The sequence below is a fragment of the Nycticebus coucang genome, chromosome 8 (assembly GCF_027406575.1).
Source record: "Nycticebus coucang isolate mNycCou1 chromosome 8, mNycCou1.pri, whole genome shotgun sequence".
NCBI lineage: Eukaryota > Metazoa > Chordata > Mammalia > Primates > Lorisidae > Nycticebus > Nycticebus coucang.
In genome coordinates this window covers 56,198,823-56,220,315 of record NC_069787.1, presented here as the reverse complement: position 1 = coordinate 56,220,315, position 21,493 = coordinate 56,198,823, and the positions used below count along the sequence as shown (strand labels likewise).

Here is a 21,493-nt window from a genome sequence, read left to right as displayed (position 1 = left end):
GGAAATGTTGTCCTTCACGCATCCTGTTATAACCCCAGTAAACATAGTTAAAACTGCTCCCTTCACAATTTATACACAAACACATAAGCAAAACTCCTTTAGATCAAACTTCTTGCCTTAGGCACTGCTAATCCTACTACCTTGTGAAAGGGATTAGCCTGATGGTGCATAGTTGAGTTCCAATGAGTTAAGCTCTTATTCTTCCAGATGACAATAAGATGGTCCTCAAAAATCCAAGTAAATATGGAGAAATGGACCAGGGAAGTGAAATTCATCTAAGCACTCAACTGCAAGCATCTACTGTGCCAGGCACTGTCAGACATTGAGAATAATAATCAATAAAGTGGTCACAGCTTAAGCATCCTATAATCCCCAGTGACTTCCAGATCCACCTCTACTGCTCTGCCTCTAGCCATGGGACTCTTTTAATTGCTCTAGTCTTCAGAAAAGTTAGGAACTGAATAGCATATCTTTAGGAAGCATATGCTCAAAAAAATGATATATGAACAATAATATCTTCAATAATATTAGCAAATACTGAGTCCTCACTCTGTACCAGGCACTCTTCTAAGCACTCTATAAGGACTGACTCATTTAATCCTTACAATGACCCTAAGGAAGCCTGTACCATAATGATACCCATTTCACAGATGAGAAAACCAATAGGCACAGAAAGGTTTGGGTAACTTGCTAATTCATGCAGCTAATAATGGCCGAGCCAGGACTTAAACCTAGGCATTGCGGCTCTGTAGCCTAAGCTCTGAACTCTAATAGGGGGGAAATGTATATATGCAGAGTGAAAAAAATTAATTGCACAAGTATCTGCATTTTAATTAATCACAAACCACAGTACTATTGTTAATGGAGTTTTAGAAAATATTAATAGAAATGAAGAATACAGGTCCCTGATGTCACTGCTCCACTGTCCTCTACCTTGACAAAAGCTTTTATTATACTTCATACCTCCTGGAGTCACATTTTAAGAGCCATGGATGCTTTATCTTTTTTTATTACCCCAAGATTAGGGACCTTCACCAAAGCACTGTGACCTTCACCTCCTTATCTTAAAAATTAAAAACCACTTCCTCTACAAAATGTTCAGGAATCCCCATTCTAAAATTCAGGACCAAGAAAATGAATGTTTAATTTGGAGAAAGATTAAGAGTTGGTCTAAAGACAAGCTCAGTAGAAGCAAATGCTCAATACCAAAGAGGGCAGATTCCTAAGGGGCATGAATACTAACACCACCTATTCTAAATCAACATTTAATTCATGACTTTAGACAAAGACAATGGTAAAAAGAACAATTTGAATGCTTAAAACTAAAGGAGAGTAAAACATGTTAATTTTAGATTCAACTGCTATTATGTTGGGCTGCTCTACCTTCAGAGAGAATAGGATGAGACAAGTACAATGTCATGGAGACAACAGTGGTGCTGGAGACACAAAGATCTGAGTTCACAACCTAACACCACTTCTCACTAGTCTTGAGACCAGCGGTTGTGTACTTGTCCTATGTGAGCATCAGTTTTCCTCCTTGTAATCACAGGTGCTAGCTTCTACCACTGAATATGCACATAAAGACTTAGCACATGGCATATAGCAAACACTCAGTGAATAGTGCCCATGATTCTCAGAGAACAGTGAAGGATGTGGGAGCAGTTTTTGGAGTCAAAGAATCTGCGTTCAATTTGTCAGAGCTCTTTCACTTACTGCTTCTATGACCCTTGACCAAGTTACCTAATTCATCTCTGCCTATATACTACGTGTTTTTTTATTTATTAATTATACTTCACTAAAGATAGAAAAAATGAAATATATATGGCACCCAATTTGTAGGGTTATTTTGATAATTAAATATGATAATATATAGAAAGTACTCCAGAAAGTACCTGATATACTATATAAGTTCTATCAACAACATATTATTTAAGGAATTATAAATAAACCTCCATTAGCATTAATAAAAAAGATAAAATAGATTGAAATTACAAAGAAAGTAGAATTTTTTCTTGAGGAGATGATTCTCAATAACAGTCTAGTTAAGCATGAAAAATGATATCCAGGAAAGGCATCAAAAATACCTCCTTTGAGGACTCCCCAGGCAATTGAAGCAGTATCAAAAATACACTACTGGGACTTGATCAAACTAAAAAGCTTCTGCACAGCCAAGAACATAGTGAGTAAAGCAACCAGACAGCCCTCAGAATGGGAGAAAATATTTACAGGTTATACCTCTGTAAAGGTCTAATAACCAGAATCCACAGAGAACTCAAACGTATTAGCAAGAAAAGAACACGTGACCCCATCTCAGGGTGGGCAAGGGACTTAAAGAAAAACTTCTCTAAAGAAGACAGATGCACGATGTACAAACACATGAAAAAAAATTATCATCCTTAATCATCAGAGAAATGCAAATCAAAACTACTCTGAGATATCACCTAACCCCAGTAAGAGTAGCCCACATAACAAAATCCCAAAACCAGAAATGTTGGCATGGATGTGGAGGAAAGGGCACACTTCTACACTGCTGGTGGGAATGCATGCACACTAATAAGTTCCTCTGGAAGGATGTTTGAAGAATACTTAGAGACCTAAAAATAGACCTGCCATTCGATCCTATAATTCCTTTACTAGGTCTATACCCAGAAGACCAAAAGTCACAATATAACAAAGACATCTGTACCAGAATGTTTATTGCAGCCCAATTCATAATTGCTAAGTCATGGAAGAAGCCCAAGTGCCCATCGACCCACGAATGGACTAGCAAATTGTGGTACATGTATACCATGGAATACTATACAGCCTTAAAGAAAGATGGAGACTTTACCTCTTTCATGTTTACATGGATGGAGCTGGAACATATTCTTCTTAGCAAAGTATCTCAGGAATGGAAGAAAAAGTATCCAATGTACTCAGCCCTACTATGAAGCTAAATTATAGCTTTCACATGAAGACTATAACCCAACTATAGCACAAGACTATGGGGAAAGGGCCAAGGAAGGGGAAGGGAGGGGGGAGGTTTTGGTGGAGGGAGGGTAATGGGTGGGGCCACATCTATGGTGCATCTTAGAATGGGTACAGGCAATTGCACTAATGTACACAGCTATGATTTTTAAAAAATAAATAAATAAAAAATAAAATATCTCCTTTGAGATGTTGAAGCTAGTTCAAGCTAGAGGCAGTGGGCTTCTAATTGTAGAAGCCCCCTCAATTTTTTTCCCCAATTTGTAATTCCATCACTCATATGACCAGCATGGAATTCAAATGACATTATTCAAGATACACCAAACAAACTCTTGGTGACCAATGCTCTGAGTGTCCAGAACGTAGCTTGCTGAGGAGGCAGCAAGGCAATGTCATGGTGCTTTCCTCCTGACAAGAGGCCAGATGTTATTTCTCCAGTTGATGAATTATCTTCAAGGCATACAAGATAATTAAGAGCAGACACACATTTCAGTTCGAATACATTTTTCTCATTTGTAGCCCAAACTTTCCATCTCGTGTGATTCTGCTTTCAGACATTATGATGTTGACAATTTTGAGATCTTAATTACAAAGAAGCCAATCAGTCATGTATTATGCAACCCAGTAATCTTTCTTTACATCCCCGTGTATCATTTACAGATTGAACATCTTGGGATCACCAGCCTCTGGTCTCAGAGATACGCATTAGGCAATAGGAAGGAAATATTTTCTGGCTCTGATATTTCTTTTTTCTATTTAATGCTCAGGGTAAGATTTCTAATATCACCAAAATCAACTTCTTTTTCCTTTTTTCTTAAAGAAAAGAAACTATTCTTATTAAGGATGTGTTAAGGGGGAGGTGGAAAGCAACATCTAAGTTTTCTCAACTGGGAGTTTGATGTGAATCCACAGTGGGAAACTTCGTGAACAACTGAAGAAAACTGTTGTTTCTTTATCATCCGTCATGCTAGGTGTTAGCCACTGAAACGTTGCAAGTCAACAGAGTGTGAACAGAAAATCTTTTGAGAAAAGAGCTTGTCTGTGATATCTAGAAGGAATATTTTAATTGACTTAATTTTCATTTTTTAGCTCTCTTCTGTGTCCACAACTGAGAGGTTAACTGTGTTTCAGAGACCTAGCGAAGGGGGTGCAGAACTGGAGTCTAAACTCAAATGCCTCTGGGCCCACTTAGGTAGGCAAATGAGTAAATCAGGCTGACTAGCAAGAAGCACCAGGACAAACCTCATATTCCGTTAAGGAAGGAAACTGCTAATTAACATCAGCTAATTGTTGCCATAGGATTACTCAAAAGAAACCAAAAATCTAGGGTTTTGTGAAAAACCTCACCGTTTAAGTTTTGGCAACCATTACAAAACTTATTAGAACACTGTGAAGATCAGACAAAATATGTCTGCAGGCTACAGCAAGGCCACCAACTTCAAGATTGCAACAATTGGAATCAATTAGATTCCTGGTTTACTTTTTGCAGGACCCCGGGAAATTTACTAATTCTGCCTATGCCTTAGTTTCCTTTTCTGGTTAGTAAAGCTCATATTGCAGAATAGTTGTGAGGACAGAATATGTGTAAAATGACAAATACATAACTGGTATCAACATATTTTGATGGCTACTTTATCACCTACATGTTCATATTTTCTGTCCATTTTCATAAAAGTTCTAGGTTTGGGAGCAATGAAAAATTGAGTTATCTGAAGTACAGGTGAAGCCAGTATTTTGAGCTTTATTCTCATGGCTCAATACATAAATGGGTGATGGCCCACTACTATCCCATCATGGAAGAGACTTGTTTCATAGAGCTCTTCCACGAACACTGTAGCCAAGAAAAAAATTGCTGAGAAAGTTTACAACTCACTTCTCTGGGCATCATCATGGGCACACATTTCCCCTTCTATGCTGCTAACAAGGACCACCACCTACTTCTAGGTAGGTGGGTGGGGAGGGAAAAGAGAAAATGAAGAATAGTAGAGGGATGGAAGAGTGATTAATTTTTATCACTACCCCACGTAAAGATAGCTAAGGTGCCCTCGAGACAGTGTACTCACTGTATATTTAGGGAAAGGAATTGATATAAGTCAAGTCCTTACTTTGAGCCCTCTTTCTCAAGGTCACATGATCATTTAAGACTCCAGACTTCTGTCTCTAAGGTGGAGTGAGTACTACTAGATAATGAGAGCTGTGAGAACACAAGACACATCTTTTTTATGGTATCAATAGATGCTGGGGCTAAAAATCTGTGTTGCTTTATCATAGGGCTATTATCAGCAACAAATGACATAAGGAGATGGACTTTGTGAATCTACAGTGGTATGTGAATATATTATTACAAGCTATATATATAACTATAACCTTATATTAGAGTCTACTGATCAGTGATGTGTTAGATATAACCACACTGATTATTGCTAACAATTATTACCAACAATTCACTAATACACATAATTGTCATAACATGTTCTCATGTGGAAGTGATCCAAGGGTGATTCTCGGAATTACTTAGAGCTTCCTATGAAAGGGCCCAATAATTGTGTATTAAGATAAAATGAATTAATGGAGTATCGAGTAAATCCTAGAAGTCTGGGGTACAATTTGGGGTTTCCAAATGAGGAACAGTATTTTGCTGCTCATAGAATCTCTGCCACAAATCATGACTTTGGCTCAGCTTCATGAAGAATATCCAGCCACACCCCAAAACAGAGCATGTGCAAGGGGCCTTACCTTTGGAACCTCTGAGAAGTATTCATTGGCTATAATGTTCAATTTCAGCAATAGGAAACATCTCCATCAGAAGGCAGGAAGACTTATTTTTACTCCTCAATGGAAGATGAAAGGCAATCTAAATTATTGTCACCTAACTCTCACCATATATTGTCATCATATGCCAGAAGCGGATGCAAAGGGGATTTTTAAAAAATGAGTATGATCCTAAACTAAGGAGTTGAAAGGGTAGGTGTAAAACTGTCAATTTGGAATGTATTCCCAAGTTGTAAGTTTTATCTTCCTACCAGTAAAAATTATGACCTTTACTAAAAATTTAAAGAAAGTTTTCACCCAATAAAAACTTATCCCATTTGGATATTCTGGAAGGAAACAAAAGCATCTCTCTGAATTCTCAGTCCTTATATCCAAACGCTGTTGGTCTGCAAAAAGCAACAATCTGTTCTGCATTGCAGAACAAGTGATTTCTGAAATTTCAAAGACATACCAACTCATACTCACTGATACTTAATACCATTAACAACAACAGAAGATCAAATTATAGGGCTTATTGACTCTAAAAATCTGTCTGACTTTCTCATGATTCACTTTAGAGGTCAAATATTTTCTTCTGTTATTAACAAATTATAACCGATCTAAAGAGCAAATACCTCCCTTCATGTGGGAAGCCTAACTGAAGGTAGTTAGAACTATTGCAGGAATAACCTGAGCTGTAAATCAGGGTATCACAGGACCATTTCTGTGTTAGAACTCCATTAGGAGAAGTACAGTCCAGCAATCTTAAGTAAAAAAAAGAAATGTTAATTTCTATTTACATCTCCCTCCAAAAGTTTAAGCTTTAGAGTTAAGTAAAATTAATTGTCCATAGTAACACTCTTTTAAGAGACAGGGTCTTACTTCATTGCCCATACTGGCCTTGAGCTCCTGGGCTCAAGCAATTCTCTTGCCTCAGCCTCCCAAGTAGCTGGGACTACAGACACACAGCACCATACCCATCCCATCATAGCAGTTTTACAAACACTTTTTCTCTCTTCTCCACCCTAGCCAAATTCTCTAGCATACCAAAGACGCTCTTGAACCATAGTAGCTATTTAGATTTAGATTTAAATTAATTAAAATTAAACAATTCAAAATATGATTCTTCAGTTACAATAGCTACCTTTCAAGCGCTCCATAGCCACATGTGACTAGTGTCTGCTTTATAGGACAGCATAAATGTAGAACAGTTTCATTGTTGCTGGGAATTCTGTTAGAAACGCTGAGCTAGGTAGAGACTCTCTTTTGCGAAACTTTAAAATTCCCTCTGAAACGTAAACTCACCTTGCTTTTCTGTCTCTCAACCTCACAGCCTTCAACAATCTCTTCATTATGCAAATCAGTTTAGCCTCTAGGTTTGTTGTTTTTTTCTCCACTTAACCAACTGCCAGATTCCTCATAAGGAAAACAGGAAACTGACACAGCCAGCATGCATTCTCTTATGTAAGACTTGCATTTGATTCTGTAATTTTGTACATAGAAATCTCTCTGGAAATCCAGACATTTTCCAGTGGGCGGATACAGAAAAATGCACACATCAATAAATCTTGCTCATGTGCCCTGCTAACGTACGCCAGCCTTTGCTAAATATAATAGCAGAGCTAAGTAGTTTAAATCGGCTGTCAGATGCTTCTCATTTCTATTACAAGTGTGAAGCAGAGACCACTCATTGAACTTGTACAGAAAAATAAATAAATATGCACCACTTGATGGTGACTCAGTGAACAATTCTCTAGGTTATTGTGAGTTGTTAGAAGGTTCCCGTGTTGGTCATTGACGTATGTTGCAAATTCATTCTATATCCTCTCTCTGGAAATCTTGTCAACTGCCTCCCAGCAAACTTTGCTCAATGGAAGGTGCTGATGGGAGATCAGAGAGCAATGGAAGAGAGATGGCAGGGTATCCCCACCTGCTTTCCAGGCAGCATTTCCAGTGCTCTCTGCATCTCCTCTATTTTTCTGCATCCCCCAGGGATAGCCCCTCTTTCCACGGATTCCTCTTCAGCTAGGTGACCCAGCTGTGTGGTTCAGACACTACTATCTTCTCCTTTCTTCCCCCTTGCCAAACTGACTCCCTCAGAGGGGAGAGGACGGAGAAAGAAGTCCTGGTTTGTAATGTCGGGATTTCTTCCCTTCCCCTTTCTCCTCTAAGGGAGCCAGGTGGTGTAAATACACACTGACTTGCGAAATTCCTGAGTATTTAACAACCTGTTCTCAGGAGACTATACAAGCTGCCTTCAGCACATTACTGCTCCAGCCCTAAGCCAGGTAGCAGCTTCCTATTGCTAATCTCTGGGTTTTCTCCTAGCCCTGTCCAGTTTCTCAGTATTAACTCCTTTGTTGCTAGTTACCTGAATTAAATTATTTCTATTAGCTACTTGGCATTATATCCTAATTGTATATTGTTAAGAGAATAGAATTTGTCAGAGACTAGTTTTTCAAAGGATATAAATGAACCATATGGCTAAGCATGATGGAAATTAAGCTGATATTAGTGCTTATAAAGAGTAAGACTTTCTAGATAAGGTGATACAAGGAAGCAGTAAATCAATTTACTTTGTGGCATAGCTTCTTATCTCACTGTACACGGGTGATAAAGTTTGTGGACTGGTAGCTGTGTGCAGACCACACTTTGGGTAACACGGTAATAGGCACTTTGGGAAGACAATCTGGCAGTATGTAGCAAAAGCCTCAAAAGCTTTCCATCATTTTTCTTACCACTTACACTTTAACAGAATGTCTTCTAGGAATTCGTCCAAAGAGAAGGGAAAAGACTTATGTATGAAGAAGTTCATTACAGTATTGCTTAAAATAGAGTATTTTTTGAAGCAATTTCAAAGTGAAAAAATATATATAAATGATTAATTAAGCCCGCTTGATGGAATAGCATGCATTTTTATAAATTACAATTATCAATATTATGGAAATATGGGGGAAAGTATACTATATCCTACTAGGCAATAAAGTAAGAAAAGAAATTTTATAGCATGATGAGAATCATGTAAAAATATGTATACCAGAAGGAAAAGATTGAAAAGAAATATATATAAATAATAGCTGAATTATATAAACAGGATTTAGTTCCTCTAATTTTCAAAGAGTGACTTTTTTATAATGCAGCTATTCCATTAGTTTTGTTAAATAAAATAATTTTAAAATAATTTTAAAATTTAGATGAAAAACTACATTATATATTAAGATACTCAATGAGGCCAGGCATGGTGGCTCATGCCTATAATCCTAGTACTCTGGGAGGCTGAGGTGGGTGGATCATCTGCGCTCAAGAGTTTGAGACCAGCCTAAGCAAGAGTGAGACCCCATCTCTACTAAAAAGGGAAAAACCAGCCAGGCATTGTGATAGGCACCTGTAGTCCCAGCTACTTGGCAGACTGAGTGCAGAGGATCATTTGAGTTCAAGAGTTTGAGGTTGCGGAGTTATGATGACATGGTACTCTACCCAGGGCAACAGAGCAAAACTCTGTCAAGGAAGGAAGGAAGTAAAGAAGGAAGGAAGGAAGGAAGTAGCTAGGTGGGGGCAGGGAGGGGAAGGGAGGGAGGGAGGAAGGAAGGACCCATGAATACTGTTTTAGTTTACAATAGAAGCCTTGGATAAGTCTGAAGTTAAATTAAGATCCCCCCATCTACCCATCTGTCATTCATCCCCCATCCATGTTGCCTCCTCACCTGGACTTCATCTGTACTTCAACAGCTATTAAACCTCCCTTTCAGAGAAGTAGCTGATATTGCATATATACTTGCAAGGAAATTGCTGCCTTTCAGTTCTTTCAAGCCTTAGTTCTACGATAGAGTGGATGACTGTCCCTTAGAGAAGCACCTTTTAGCTATTTGTAAACAGGTGGGAGTATGAAAGACCTGAAGAGTTGGTCTCAAGAAATCCAAAACAGGTCTGTGCTTGCTCTTTTGTGCTTTGTTTCAAACCTCTTATCCAAATTCCACTGAGTACTTGGTTCCCTTAGAAGGACAAGAACTGCTTCCTCTGCTATACTGTTGTCGTCTTCTTATTCCCCCATTCACCTTAGACCAAATCTTTAAAACCACTGCCTACTTAGACCAAGTACCTAAAAGCAAAGAAAAAAAGAAAGACCTTAAAAACCAGTCCTTATTCTTCTATGTTTAAATAAACAAACAAAAACCAACTGCAGTGTAACCTGCAATATTTGGCACACATAGACCCGACCTATATATAAAGTAACAATAAATATCTCAGGTTCTGAAGGTCAGCTATCTGGGTTTAAATATTAGATTTTCCACTAACGAGCTGACTACTGCTTTGGAGCAAATAGTTAATCATTTTGTCTCAGTTTCCTCATCTATGAAATGAAGATGATGTATCATAATATTATTGTAAATATTAAATTAGTTATTTCACATAAAGCACTTAGAAGAGTGCCTGGCACTTGATACATATTCAGTAAAGGTAAGCTCATATTGTTTTAAGTTCTTCCTCCAAAAAATACATATTGCATGATGTAACCCCTGTAAGGCAGGCCTCCCTGCCCTTCTTCAGGTAGGCAAATCTACACGAGCATTAGTCAGAGAAACAGATGGTCAAAAGTGGCACAATTGACATAAAGATCCCCGCTGTTTTTCCTGGAGCTTTTCTCCACTGCATCCATGACTGGTTTGAGTTTTGCAGGCACAAAAATAAGTAAATATTTCTTATAATAAAATTTTAAAAACACCAAATCAGCTCATGACAATTTGGGAGCCCACTGCTCTTTGGAGAATGATTCACAGTCATACCTTTCTATTCACACCACTGCCTGATGAGTTGCCATGCATAAGCACAGCAAAGAGTATGTGCTAGGAAACATTCTGAGCAGATATTTTACACGTGAGTCTTGAAGGGTGTCAGAATGCGGTTTGACTACCTCCCAAAGCAAGTTAAAACTGCAGTACTATGAGCAAGTAGGCCCCCATCTCCTTGCTCCCACTTCTGCCACCCCAATCTCTTTCCTACTGAATCTGTTCCTAATCTCCATAGGCAAGATATATGTTTCTTTAGTCATCAACCAACTCAGACCAAGATATATCATCCCAATTCAGCCCCACTGACACATTAGGCTTGGAAAGAGACACAACTTCTGTCCTGAGCACTGGGTTCCATTACCATTGTTGGGGTCCCACATGGCTCTCTTGGAGTCACAACACTCCCTAGAGCATGTGTTTCTCTACAAATACATGATTTAACCTGTTATCTCCCTCACCACTACCCTGTTTGGGGCTTGGTTGGAGATATGGCCTTTGGTCTTGGTTCCTACTCCTCAGTTCTGAGCAACTACTCTCAATAGTAGGTACATCAGCCCAGCTCCCAGGACCAGAACTGGCCCCACTGCAGACTACTGCCCAGGGATTTCATGTGACTGATTTGCTCATACATGTCCTCCTGGTTCCCTCTCTCAATCCAGGACCCAGGGAAAGGACTCTCATCTACTGTACTCATTCCATCTGAGTAGACACTTCTCTTCCAATCCCCTAAATCATGTCTCCTTAGAATTACTATTCCCAGAATTCTAATTAAGTCTAATGTGAACTCTGCCTTGGCCACAAGACTTTGTCTCTAGAATTGATTTTAGGAACATTGGCCTTCTCACTCCAACCCCATCTGCAGTCCAGATTCATGTCTGCGCCTGACCGCCTTGCTGCCTACGCTTTGCCAACAATAGAGCATGTGACAAAGAATACACTGTGAAAATTTCTTGGCAATTAAAAAAAATTTCAAAAAGTCTTAAACTCATGAATTAAAAGTAAATTTCAAAATATCCATAGACTGAAAACAGCCACAGCAAAACATCAATACAAACAGAATGTGATCATATTAATTTCTTGAATTTTCCATCTCATCAAAGTAAAAGACCTGAAGACAGAAAATGTCAAGATATTTTTGAACCAACTATCCTGACATGTTTCTACCAATTTGGACATGCCTACCTCAAACCACTGCCCGTGGGACTGCATCTTGAGGATGACACAGGGGTCTGGTTTAGAAAGGGCATCTCTGTCGGAAATGCCTTTGCACGCCACACGCAGCTCAACTTTGGTCAGGCAGGGGCTGTTGAAGATTCCCAGCGTGTTGGCAGCTGACTCATATATGTTGCTCATCTTCTTCATTCTGTTTTACACCAAGTAAAAGAAGAAAAAAGACACACTGATCACTGTAGTACATGTCAAAGAGAACTCCTCCCCACCCCAGCCCATCATGCTTCAGGAAATTATCTGATACACAGTTTCAGATATGGAAGATGTATTTATTATCTCACTTTCCTTTTTTTTTTAAACTATTTTTTTTCTTTTTGAGATAGAGTCTCACTTTGTCATCTTTGGTAGAGTGTCAGGGAATCACAGCTTACAACAACCTCAAACTCCTGGACTGAAGTGCTTCTCTTACCTCAGCCTCCTGAGTAGCTGGGACTACCTACAGTCACTTACCACAGTGCCTGGCTATTTTTAGAGACAGGGTCTCACTCTTGCTCAGGCTTAGCTCAAGCATCTATATGCCTTGGCCTCCCAGAGTGCTAGGATTACAGGCATGAGCCACCAAGCCCAGCCCTATTATCTCATTTTCTAACCTAGTGATAAAATTCCAGTGAAGCAAATCAAAACACACAAACAACAACAACAAAAACAAGCACTGGTGCAGACTTGAACTCTATTTTCCTATAAGATTTGCATACATTTGCATAGTAAAATTTTTGTTCTGTGAAATTAATGAATTCGTGCAGTAGACTGCAAACTGTAATCCAGCTCTAAATTAAGTACATGGCTTTTGTGGGGTTTTACAGATTTGTTGGTTAATCAATTTAATCACATTGCAAGTTTTTAAGACTCCCTAAAAATCCAACATTCCTCCTGTATTATAACACAGAGAAGTACATTGTTCCACCTGAAGAAATAGCCAAATTTCTCATCCCTAAAGCCTGGCCCACCTTCTCAAGATGCCATCAATGAGCCAGCTCAAGAGGCTCAGCGTCTGAGTTCTTGCCCCAAGTGTTTAAGTCTATTCTCATCTTCCCTTCCCCACTTTCACCTGCCACATTAGCACTCAGTATCAAAAGACAGCAAGTGAGAGGGGAGGAAAAACACAAAGCCTATGATTCTGAACTCATGGAACAGCAACTGCATATAACATAGCAGGCTCCTGCCCAACTCCACCTGACACCTGTATAATGACACTTTGCATCCTAGAGATGCAGGACACAGGGGTCCACCAGGGGCCAACAGTGCTCTCCTCCTTCTGTGAGAGTAAGGACATTGGAAGACTTTTTTCAGGAGCAAAATTCAATAATCTTCTCATCGAATTCTATGTCCTTCCTTATAGATTCGTTAGGAAAAATGATAATGGCTTCGTCAACCTCACACAGCATGGATGCCAAATAGTGGAATTTCTTCATCTATAAAAATTGAGATAACCCCTCCCTCTCTCTGTCCCTTCCTCTACAAATATTCTCTTTGGTACTGGTACTTTACTTAGTTCAAATGAGTACACTATGCTACCTCTTTTACAGGGAGATGTCTGTGCCTCCGTGCCCCACACACACTCAGACACATGAATAAAGTTTTATTGCAACACAGCCATGCTCAATCATTTACACATTACCTGTGGTTGCTTTCAGTACAATGCTAGAGTTAAGTAATTGCCCACAAAGCTTAAAATATTTACCATGTGGCCCTATTCAGAAAATGTTCGTTGAGCTCTGTTCTAAAATAATCAGGTAAAGGGAATTTGTAGTGGAGGAGAGTTGCAATTCTATGTTAGTGTATGTTGAAAAATTAGTTTGAGGATGAGAGCTGCTCTATCTTCTACCAACCTAAACACTAATATCTTTGAGATATTTTTCTTAACCTGTAAGAAAATTCCTGCTCAGGAATCTCTGACTGGTGATTTGCCCACATAATAATTGCTCATGTCATCATGCAATTATTCTAATGGCACAGGCTTATGGCTATTTTTTACCACAGGTAAAACCTTCAGTTGTAGAACTGTTCAATTCTACCAAGGAACAATAGACATAACAACTTTACTTCATTTATTTTAAACTCCATACAGTCATACTTCCCTTCTACTTTTAAATACATTTTACTCAAATATAGAAAATACATAAGTCATAAGTCCACAACTTAATCAATTTTTGTTATTCTATTTTTACAAGTTTTGAGTAGACCAATAATTAAAGCAACAGAGGTAACAAAGTGTGCATGAAGTGAAATTTAGATCAAAGCAAAGACAGGGAATGTGGCTTTGTGCTTGGAAGCATATTGTGAACTCTATCAACTCTTTGATAAGGACAGCTTATTCTTCAATCACTGTCTTCCTGAATTCTTCTTTCTCAGTCCATTAACTGGCTCCTGGGAATCTACATTCCTCTGCTGTATTCTTGACTGGCCTGTCCTATATCTAGGAGCCATCCCTTCCCCTTTAAAAGTCCCTATTCTTGTAGGCTCGCTCATGCCATGTCTGTCCCCTTCTAGACCCACTGACTTCATTCTATAGCACAGAAGCTTCTGTAAAATGAAAAACCTTCTTTTTTTTTTTTTTTTTGTAGAGACAGAGTCTCACTTTATGGCCCTTGGTAGAGTGCCATGGCCTCACACAGCTTACAGCAACCTCCAACTCACGGGCTTAAGCGATTCTCTTGCCTCAGCCTCCCGAGTAGCTGGGACTACAAGTGCCTGCCACAACGCCCAGCTATTTTTTTTTGGTTGCAGTTCAGCCGGGGCCAGGTTTGAACCCGCCACCCTCGGTATATGGGGCCGGCACCTTACCGACTGAGCCACAGGTGCCGCCCATGAAAAACCTTCTTTAGCACCAGACTTAATTATGAAGTATAATACAAAAGAAGGGAGGCGGGAACACATAGCTCCAGATTGAAATCCTGACTCCTCTACTTATTATTCATGTGTCCCTGGGAAAGTTACTTCCTCTTGGACAGTAGAATAATTACCTACCTTGAAGAAGATGCATAAGTTGCTGTAAAGAGCAAATGAAGTAATATATGTAACATTATTAGCACAATATTAGGTAGATTGTAGATGACCAGCAACCTTTCGAATCATTAGCTCACCTGAGGACTTGCACATATGAGCCAATAATTCTAATAGGTTCACGAGTCAGATAGGAAAACAGTGGTGTCAGCTTTACAAAGATTGTGAAGCTGCTTTATCAGGGACAGGGACTTTATTCTTAAGTGTATTTCCCAAAGCATTAGCTGGCTTCCTGGGAATCCTATACATTCATATTCTACAGGCGCCCTTTCTTAGTTCATATGGCAGATGGTCATATGTCACGTGCAACCCACAAGGTGTCTAATAGGAACTGCAGGCGTTCTACAATGCAGAGGGATTGATGGTCTCATTCACCCTGATTGATTCATTTTCAGGTTATTATAACAGTTTTGGTTCACATATACCTGGTTAACTGCATTTCAGACAATATCTCCTTTTAAGTATCCCTCCCCTGCCAATGTATCACTGCAAAGCAATCTCTGAATATAATACAATGATGCAGACATGCAAACACCATGAAATGGCAGAGGTGACAAGTCTACTCCTAGTTTGAGGTTTTCATCGCCATTGTACTTGCTTAAAAATTTTGGCAATCCAATCACACAAGAGTTGCCCAAAATAATTCAAAATTATCAAGGTTTCTTAAAATATGGATTGACAAATACAATTGATAGAACATCACATACCAAGTGTATGTAGTATTTAACTGTGAATCATTAGTGAATGATGATAAATGTAAAGAGTTTATAAATGAATGAACAAATGAGCTGGAGGCATGTGTCCAGGTATGGTTTTATTAATGAGCATATGATCCAGCAATTTTATGGATGGCTTATTTAAGCAATGGGAAACACTTAGAGGATTTGGAGCTAGAAATGGGTGTGATCAAATAAGTGTTTGATAAAGACCTGTCTAGTCTCAATGTGATGGTTGTACTGGAGGAGAAAAAAGTTTGTGATTGTATAAAGCTGTCAAAATATATAAATGCTGTATAAATAATGTTCATTTCTATTCCTCCCTTCCCCTTTGAGTCTCCTTCCTTTCCTCTGCTTGTGCCCCTGAAAGGCTGACCTCCATTGACTGTCAACACATGGTTGGCAGTTTGACTGATACCTTTTGTCACAACCTGGATGGAACTGGAAACTATTCTTCTAAGTGAAGTACCATGAGTATGGGGAAAAAAAGAAAAAAATGCCACCACAAATACTCACTGGAACTAATTGATCAATACCCATGTGCACATTTAGTGCTAAAACTCAATGGAAAACTAGCAGGTAGGAGAATACAGGAGGGAAGGGGTAAATTCCCACCTGACGGGTACAATGCACACTGTCTGGGTGATGAGCACACTTAGAACTTTGACACAAACTGTACCAAAGCAGTTCATGTAAACAAAACATTTGTACCCCTGTAATATTCCGAAATTTAAGAAAAATGAAATCCCTGATCAGATATATTTGAGTTCATGTTCATGAGTTTCTGTACCAGTCTGGAGGTAACAGCAGTCCTGACCTTGACTTTGGAGGTGGTACACAGGCCAATGAAGTCAAATTGTTTGGCTTTAGTTCAGTTCAAGCACACTGCTGAAAGGTGATCACAAAGTATGGCTCTGTCAACAAGGGATCAGCTACCTCTAGCTCTAGATAAGTGGAGTAAACAAGTAATTTCACACTCTGTTAGACAACAGGATTAATACGGCCAGATTATCAATACATTTTCCATGTCCTGTTGAAATCCTCCCGGTTGCCTTTCATACAATACCCTGGCTTTATGGAGACTAATGTCTGCTGAGAATTATTTTGATCAAAGCTGACTTTTGGCCAGTTTTAGAAGCAAATTATAATTGTCCTTTCACTCAGACAATTTCAGTTATAAAAAAATCACTACCTCAGCATATCCACACTCTGTAACAGGACAAACTGATCCTGAAACTTAATTAGTTTCTGAATGAGTTGCAAACAACACAAGAGAATAGAGAGCTCCATAGGAAAGGGAATCAGCTCGAGTTCACACAGGAACCAATTGAGCAGATCTTGTCTCAAGACTGTGTTAAGAATAAGTGCATAATCACGGTTCTGCTTGCGTTAGCTTTATTCAGCCTTTTAAAATGTCACCATACATCCCAGTAAGTCCGGTGTGTTGATGTCTCTATTGCACAACATTTCCATCTCAATTCAAGAAATACGTATTAAAGTATCTGCTAAGTGCCTAGTGCTGTGCTGGGTTCTGGAGGCACTGAGCATCCATTCACTCAACCAGAGATAAGTCAGGTGTTAGTCCACTGACACTTGTGAATCCATTTTCTACTGCACATTCCTTACATCAAGAATAGATCTACTCTGAGATTTGCTCATAGGTTGCAAGCACTATGGTGGACACTGTGAGGGATGAAGGCATGGATCAGACAGTCCATCTGCCTAGAGGCTCATATCCTCGAACAGTGCTTCCCACAATCACAAATCACCTGGGGAGGCAGTTTAAGTGTGGTTTCTGTTTCCAGAGTCTGGAATGGAACCTGAGATTCAGATCCCAGATGTCATTGTCCAGATGCTGGCCTGTGAACTACATCTTTAGTTGCAAGGTTGTCAAGTACAGAGCAAGCATCTATAACAAGGCAAACTGCCCTGGAAGTTGCTTTTCTTGAGATTAAACACTTATACACAAAATGCAGACAACGTAGAGATAAGAGTGCAGATCTAGCATTAGAGTGAGTCATCTGGGTTTGAATCTCAAACTCACTTGTTGTGTGACCTTGGGCAATTACTTAAATCCTCTGTCCCTCTATTTTACCATTTTTAAGATGAGAGTAATAATAATTTCCACTTTGTAGAGTTGTCTTCAGAACTAAATGGATTAATCTATATAAAGCTCCTAAAAAAGTGCCTGAGCCATCAGGAACATTTGATAAATTCAAAGTATTGTTACCAGTAGGTAGATTCATGGAGAGTTTATCAAGCTCCTATATATCTGCCTGGTATTCAACATTAAGTCAACAGATCCTCACGATATTTCTATGACGGGTCCTATTAGGATGCCCATTCCATAGGTAAGGAGATGCAGCTTAGGAAAGTGCAGCCACTAAACATAATTCTCCAGCTGGATTTGAACCCAGAAATGCAGGTGCACAATGTGGGGCCCTTAACTACTTTGCTATACTGCCTCCCTGTGGGTTAGCTGCTTAAGACAACTCTCAAAAAAGTGGCAAGCAAGGTCATGCACACCAAAATTCTTTTGACCCACATGGTTTGCCTGAATGTCACATGGTGGCTGCCCCCATGTCTCTGTCTTCTCCCTAGAACTCCCAGCACCCTTCTCTCTCAGTCCCCTAGACTTTTACATTTTCTTCTCTTTCATTGGCTTTTATTTTGTCAATTAATCACACACATACACACACACAACTTTAATCATTACTCATCTTTCTCAGGCCCCCTCAGCTCCCAGTTTGGCAGGATAAACATTGAATCTTCCCAAAAGGGTGGGAAAGGAAGAAAAGCTGTGAAAGTTCATAGTGTTTGTTCTCATCAAGCATATAAAGTCCCATAAATCTCTTTTTTAAAATAGCTTGCTTTCCCAGCTACTAATATTCACTATACTAATAAACTACACAAATACTGTTTCATTTACTCCCAGAGGCCACCTCTTGGGGTAAGTATTGTCAATCCCATTTTATAGACATTAAAAAAATGGAGGCTCATGATGGTTAAATAACTTGCCCCTTTGTCATAGTTAGTAAGTGACAGAGCTAGAAATTAAACCTGGGTCTATTAGACTCTAAAATCTGTGGGTTTGTCCATTTCTTTTAAGATGATTTATAATTTGCTTAAGAATTACTTTTTTTCTAGATCATGCAAACTTCAACCTTGTTCTAGTCTTAATGTATCACTAACATATAGTATGTAACTATGAGCTTATGCTCTAGCAGTCCTTAAAAATTCATTTTTCTTTTATCCTTCTACGCCCAAGATAGCTCAAGTCACCTCTGGAACTCTATTTGCGATGGTAGCTTCATCAGGTTAAAGGGTTTTGGAACTCAGTGTCTCTACTCTGATTATTTCAAACTCTGAGCATTTGCTAAATTACGGGTAGAGAAGACAAAACACCCAGCAAACACAGAGACACAAACCATGTGAACCACAAAAGACTATGGTTTTAATGAATCATATGACAATATGTGTATATGAATTGATGATATGACAATTGTCATATGCATTCAAAATTTACAATATGCACACATGAATGGTTTTCTGAAATACACCATCCCCAAATCACTCAAGTGCAGTTGATTATTTCAGTCATTTCCTGAGCTAATTTGATACAACAGAAAGACCAAAAGAAAAATCCAGCAGAGATCTCATTTCCTGAAAAAAACAGCTTTCTTGGGAATGCACAAGAAACCAGATTAATTGATGTTCTAGGAACTTCCAGCCTCACAATTTTAACTCTAACAGTGAGTCATAATGATGAGATTTTTCTAGAAAGCAATTATGTTCATTGCACACATTCATATTAATTTCACAGCACTCAAATGTCACCCATTTTTAAATGGATATATAAATTTAACCAGATAATTTTAAATGCTGACATAAATTTTTAAAAGTCAAACTTGAACTGAATATCAAGAGAAGCAGTATGAATGACTGTCTTCTTCCTGTCACAGCCCTTCCTCTTAGGCCACGCCAAAAGCAACTATGGTTCCTGAATGAGAAAGGAAAAACAAATTCAGATGATGTTTTATTATTCTGGCACCGAAATAATTTCCTCCCATTACTCAAGCAACTAAATTTACCCAGGAGGAAGATCAGATCTTTAAAATCCCATTCTTCTTTTGTTCCGTTATTTTCAGTTACTTTGTTCAGTTATTTTATATAATCACAGGTTGGGTTCTTCCACTAATGTCGTTTTAACAGGAAGCTGAGAGGTCACAAAGTGGATTTTGTGTTTCTAGTCTTGCACATGTGGCTAAACTTACAGGAAAAAAAGAGCAAGATTATTTTTATGTTCAACAGGAGCAACTATGGACAGTATATGAAGCCAGAAGCCAATTTCATTGAGAAAGCATGGCAACGGATCTACTTATGGATCCTGTTCTGCTCCCACACCTTCTCCTGTAAGACTTGTCTCATCTGCTCTTAATTACATCCTAGTGTTATGTTAACATGCTTTTGCTTAGTTGGCAGAGGACAACATGTTGTGTTTTGAGAAAGAAGAGGGGGTTGAGTAGATAAAGTGTAAAATGAAATACCTTTTCAGAATACGTAGGACAGAACACAACCTCTAGCTCTGCATTTCCCAGTAGAAATATGTGTCATGATGAAAACGTTCTGTAAACTGTGCTGGCAGATACCATGGCCACTCCCACGGGTGGCTACTGAGCCCTTGAACTGTGGCTAGTGCAATGGAAGATATATATATATATATTGTTTTTTATTTTAATAGCCACTTATATGACTATTGTATTAGACATGCATTGGACACACCACACCGGATTACTATTCATAGGGCTTTTTTCTTCATTTATCCTGAAAAACAAAGCAACTCATAAAAGCAGGACTCTTTCTTACGAGAAATTCATCATCCTATCATTTGGTGGAATCTGGGTACAGAAGTGCTGAAAGGGCTTAAAAGGTGTGCATTTGGCTCACAGGTTTGTCTCCTTGTGCCAGTGCCACCTGATTGGTGGTGACTGCCTATAGTCCTCTATGGGGAAAGGACAGCGTGAGACAGAGCACAGAGTGGTATGGTTCACTGACAACAGCTGCCACTCGCGCACACAGAAGGGGGAAGTGGCAGCCCACGAGGTAAGACCTTAGAGACAATATTAGAGTGAAGCTCTCCCTAGAACTTCTTTCAACGTGGCATTACTTTTATGTCCAGTGTGTAATGCTGTCTCTACTACAAGTTACAAAATGGCACAACATAAGATTTGGAGCAAACGGCCTTGCTAGAGCTGCTATGGATGAAAACAGAACAGAATTAGGCAAAAGTAGCATGTGAACTGGGTGGTGTTTGGGGAGTTGGACAGAGGGGCATTTGAAAGGGAGGGCATGTTAGAGGACAGCATCACATTTGTCTCAGTGATCAGTCATGTGACCAGTCATTACAGACTGGACACTTTGGGTAAGAGAAATGCCTCAGTGGTACTCTCTCCCTCCTTCCCTCCTTCTCTCCCCCTCCTTCCCTCCTTCTCTCCCCCTCCTCCTCTCTGAGTTCCTGAATAGCAGAGTTCCATTGTAGGATTGCTTCCAGGTAACAATGTGACAAATGTATATTCATTCAAGGAGTTTGCCAGGAATGGGTAGAAAGAAAAGAAACAGGGTTTCCTCACTAGCACATAGAAACTTTAGGGGGCCATTGACAGTAGGAGGGAACTTGGTTGAAATTAATCAAATCAGTGCAACTGGGCAAAGATGGTGGGAGACATTATCAGATGGAGAAAAAATCTGGCAGGTGCCATGTGTATGGCAGCTAAGAAGTCTGTGGATATTCAACCCATGCTGAATATGAGGAGAATTTGAATATAGTCTCCAGTGTAGGTGTTGATATACTAGGGAAACAAGTGTCAGCTACAAAATGCTAATGGCAACAGTAGTAGAATTCTAGCCAGTGTTTTTAGGTACCTGTGTATATCTGTCCCAGGGCTTACTGTTTCCAATTACACTATCACACTCAATCCTTTCAAGAGCTATGGAAGATAGCTATTGATATTATTTCAGTTTTACAGATGAGAAAAC

General features: G+C 39.2%; 1 protein-coding gene across 2 annotated transcripts in view; it reads right to left on the bottom strand.

Moving 5' to 3' along the window:
• CPNE4 (copine 4) overlaps nucleotides 1-21,493 on the bottom strand; it is a 521,673-nt gene that overhangs the window by 385,107 nt on the left and 115,073 nt on the right. The window contains exon 4 of one of the 2 annotated variants that reach the window (XM_053600167.1): nucleotides 11,691-11,871. The exons of the other annotated variant lie outside the window; for it this stretch is intronic. Coding sequence (XP_053456142.1) covers nucleotides 11,691-11,870 — 180 coding nt within the window. The 5' untranslated portion in view covers nucleotide 11,871. The remainder of the gene's footprint in view (nucleotides 1-11,690; nucleotides 11,872-21,493) is intronic. 2 annotated transcript variants of the gene reach the window in all.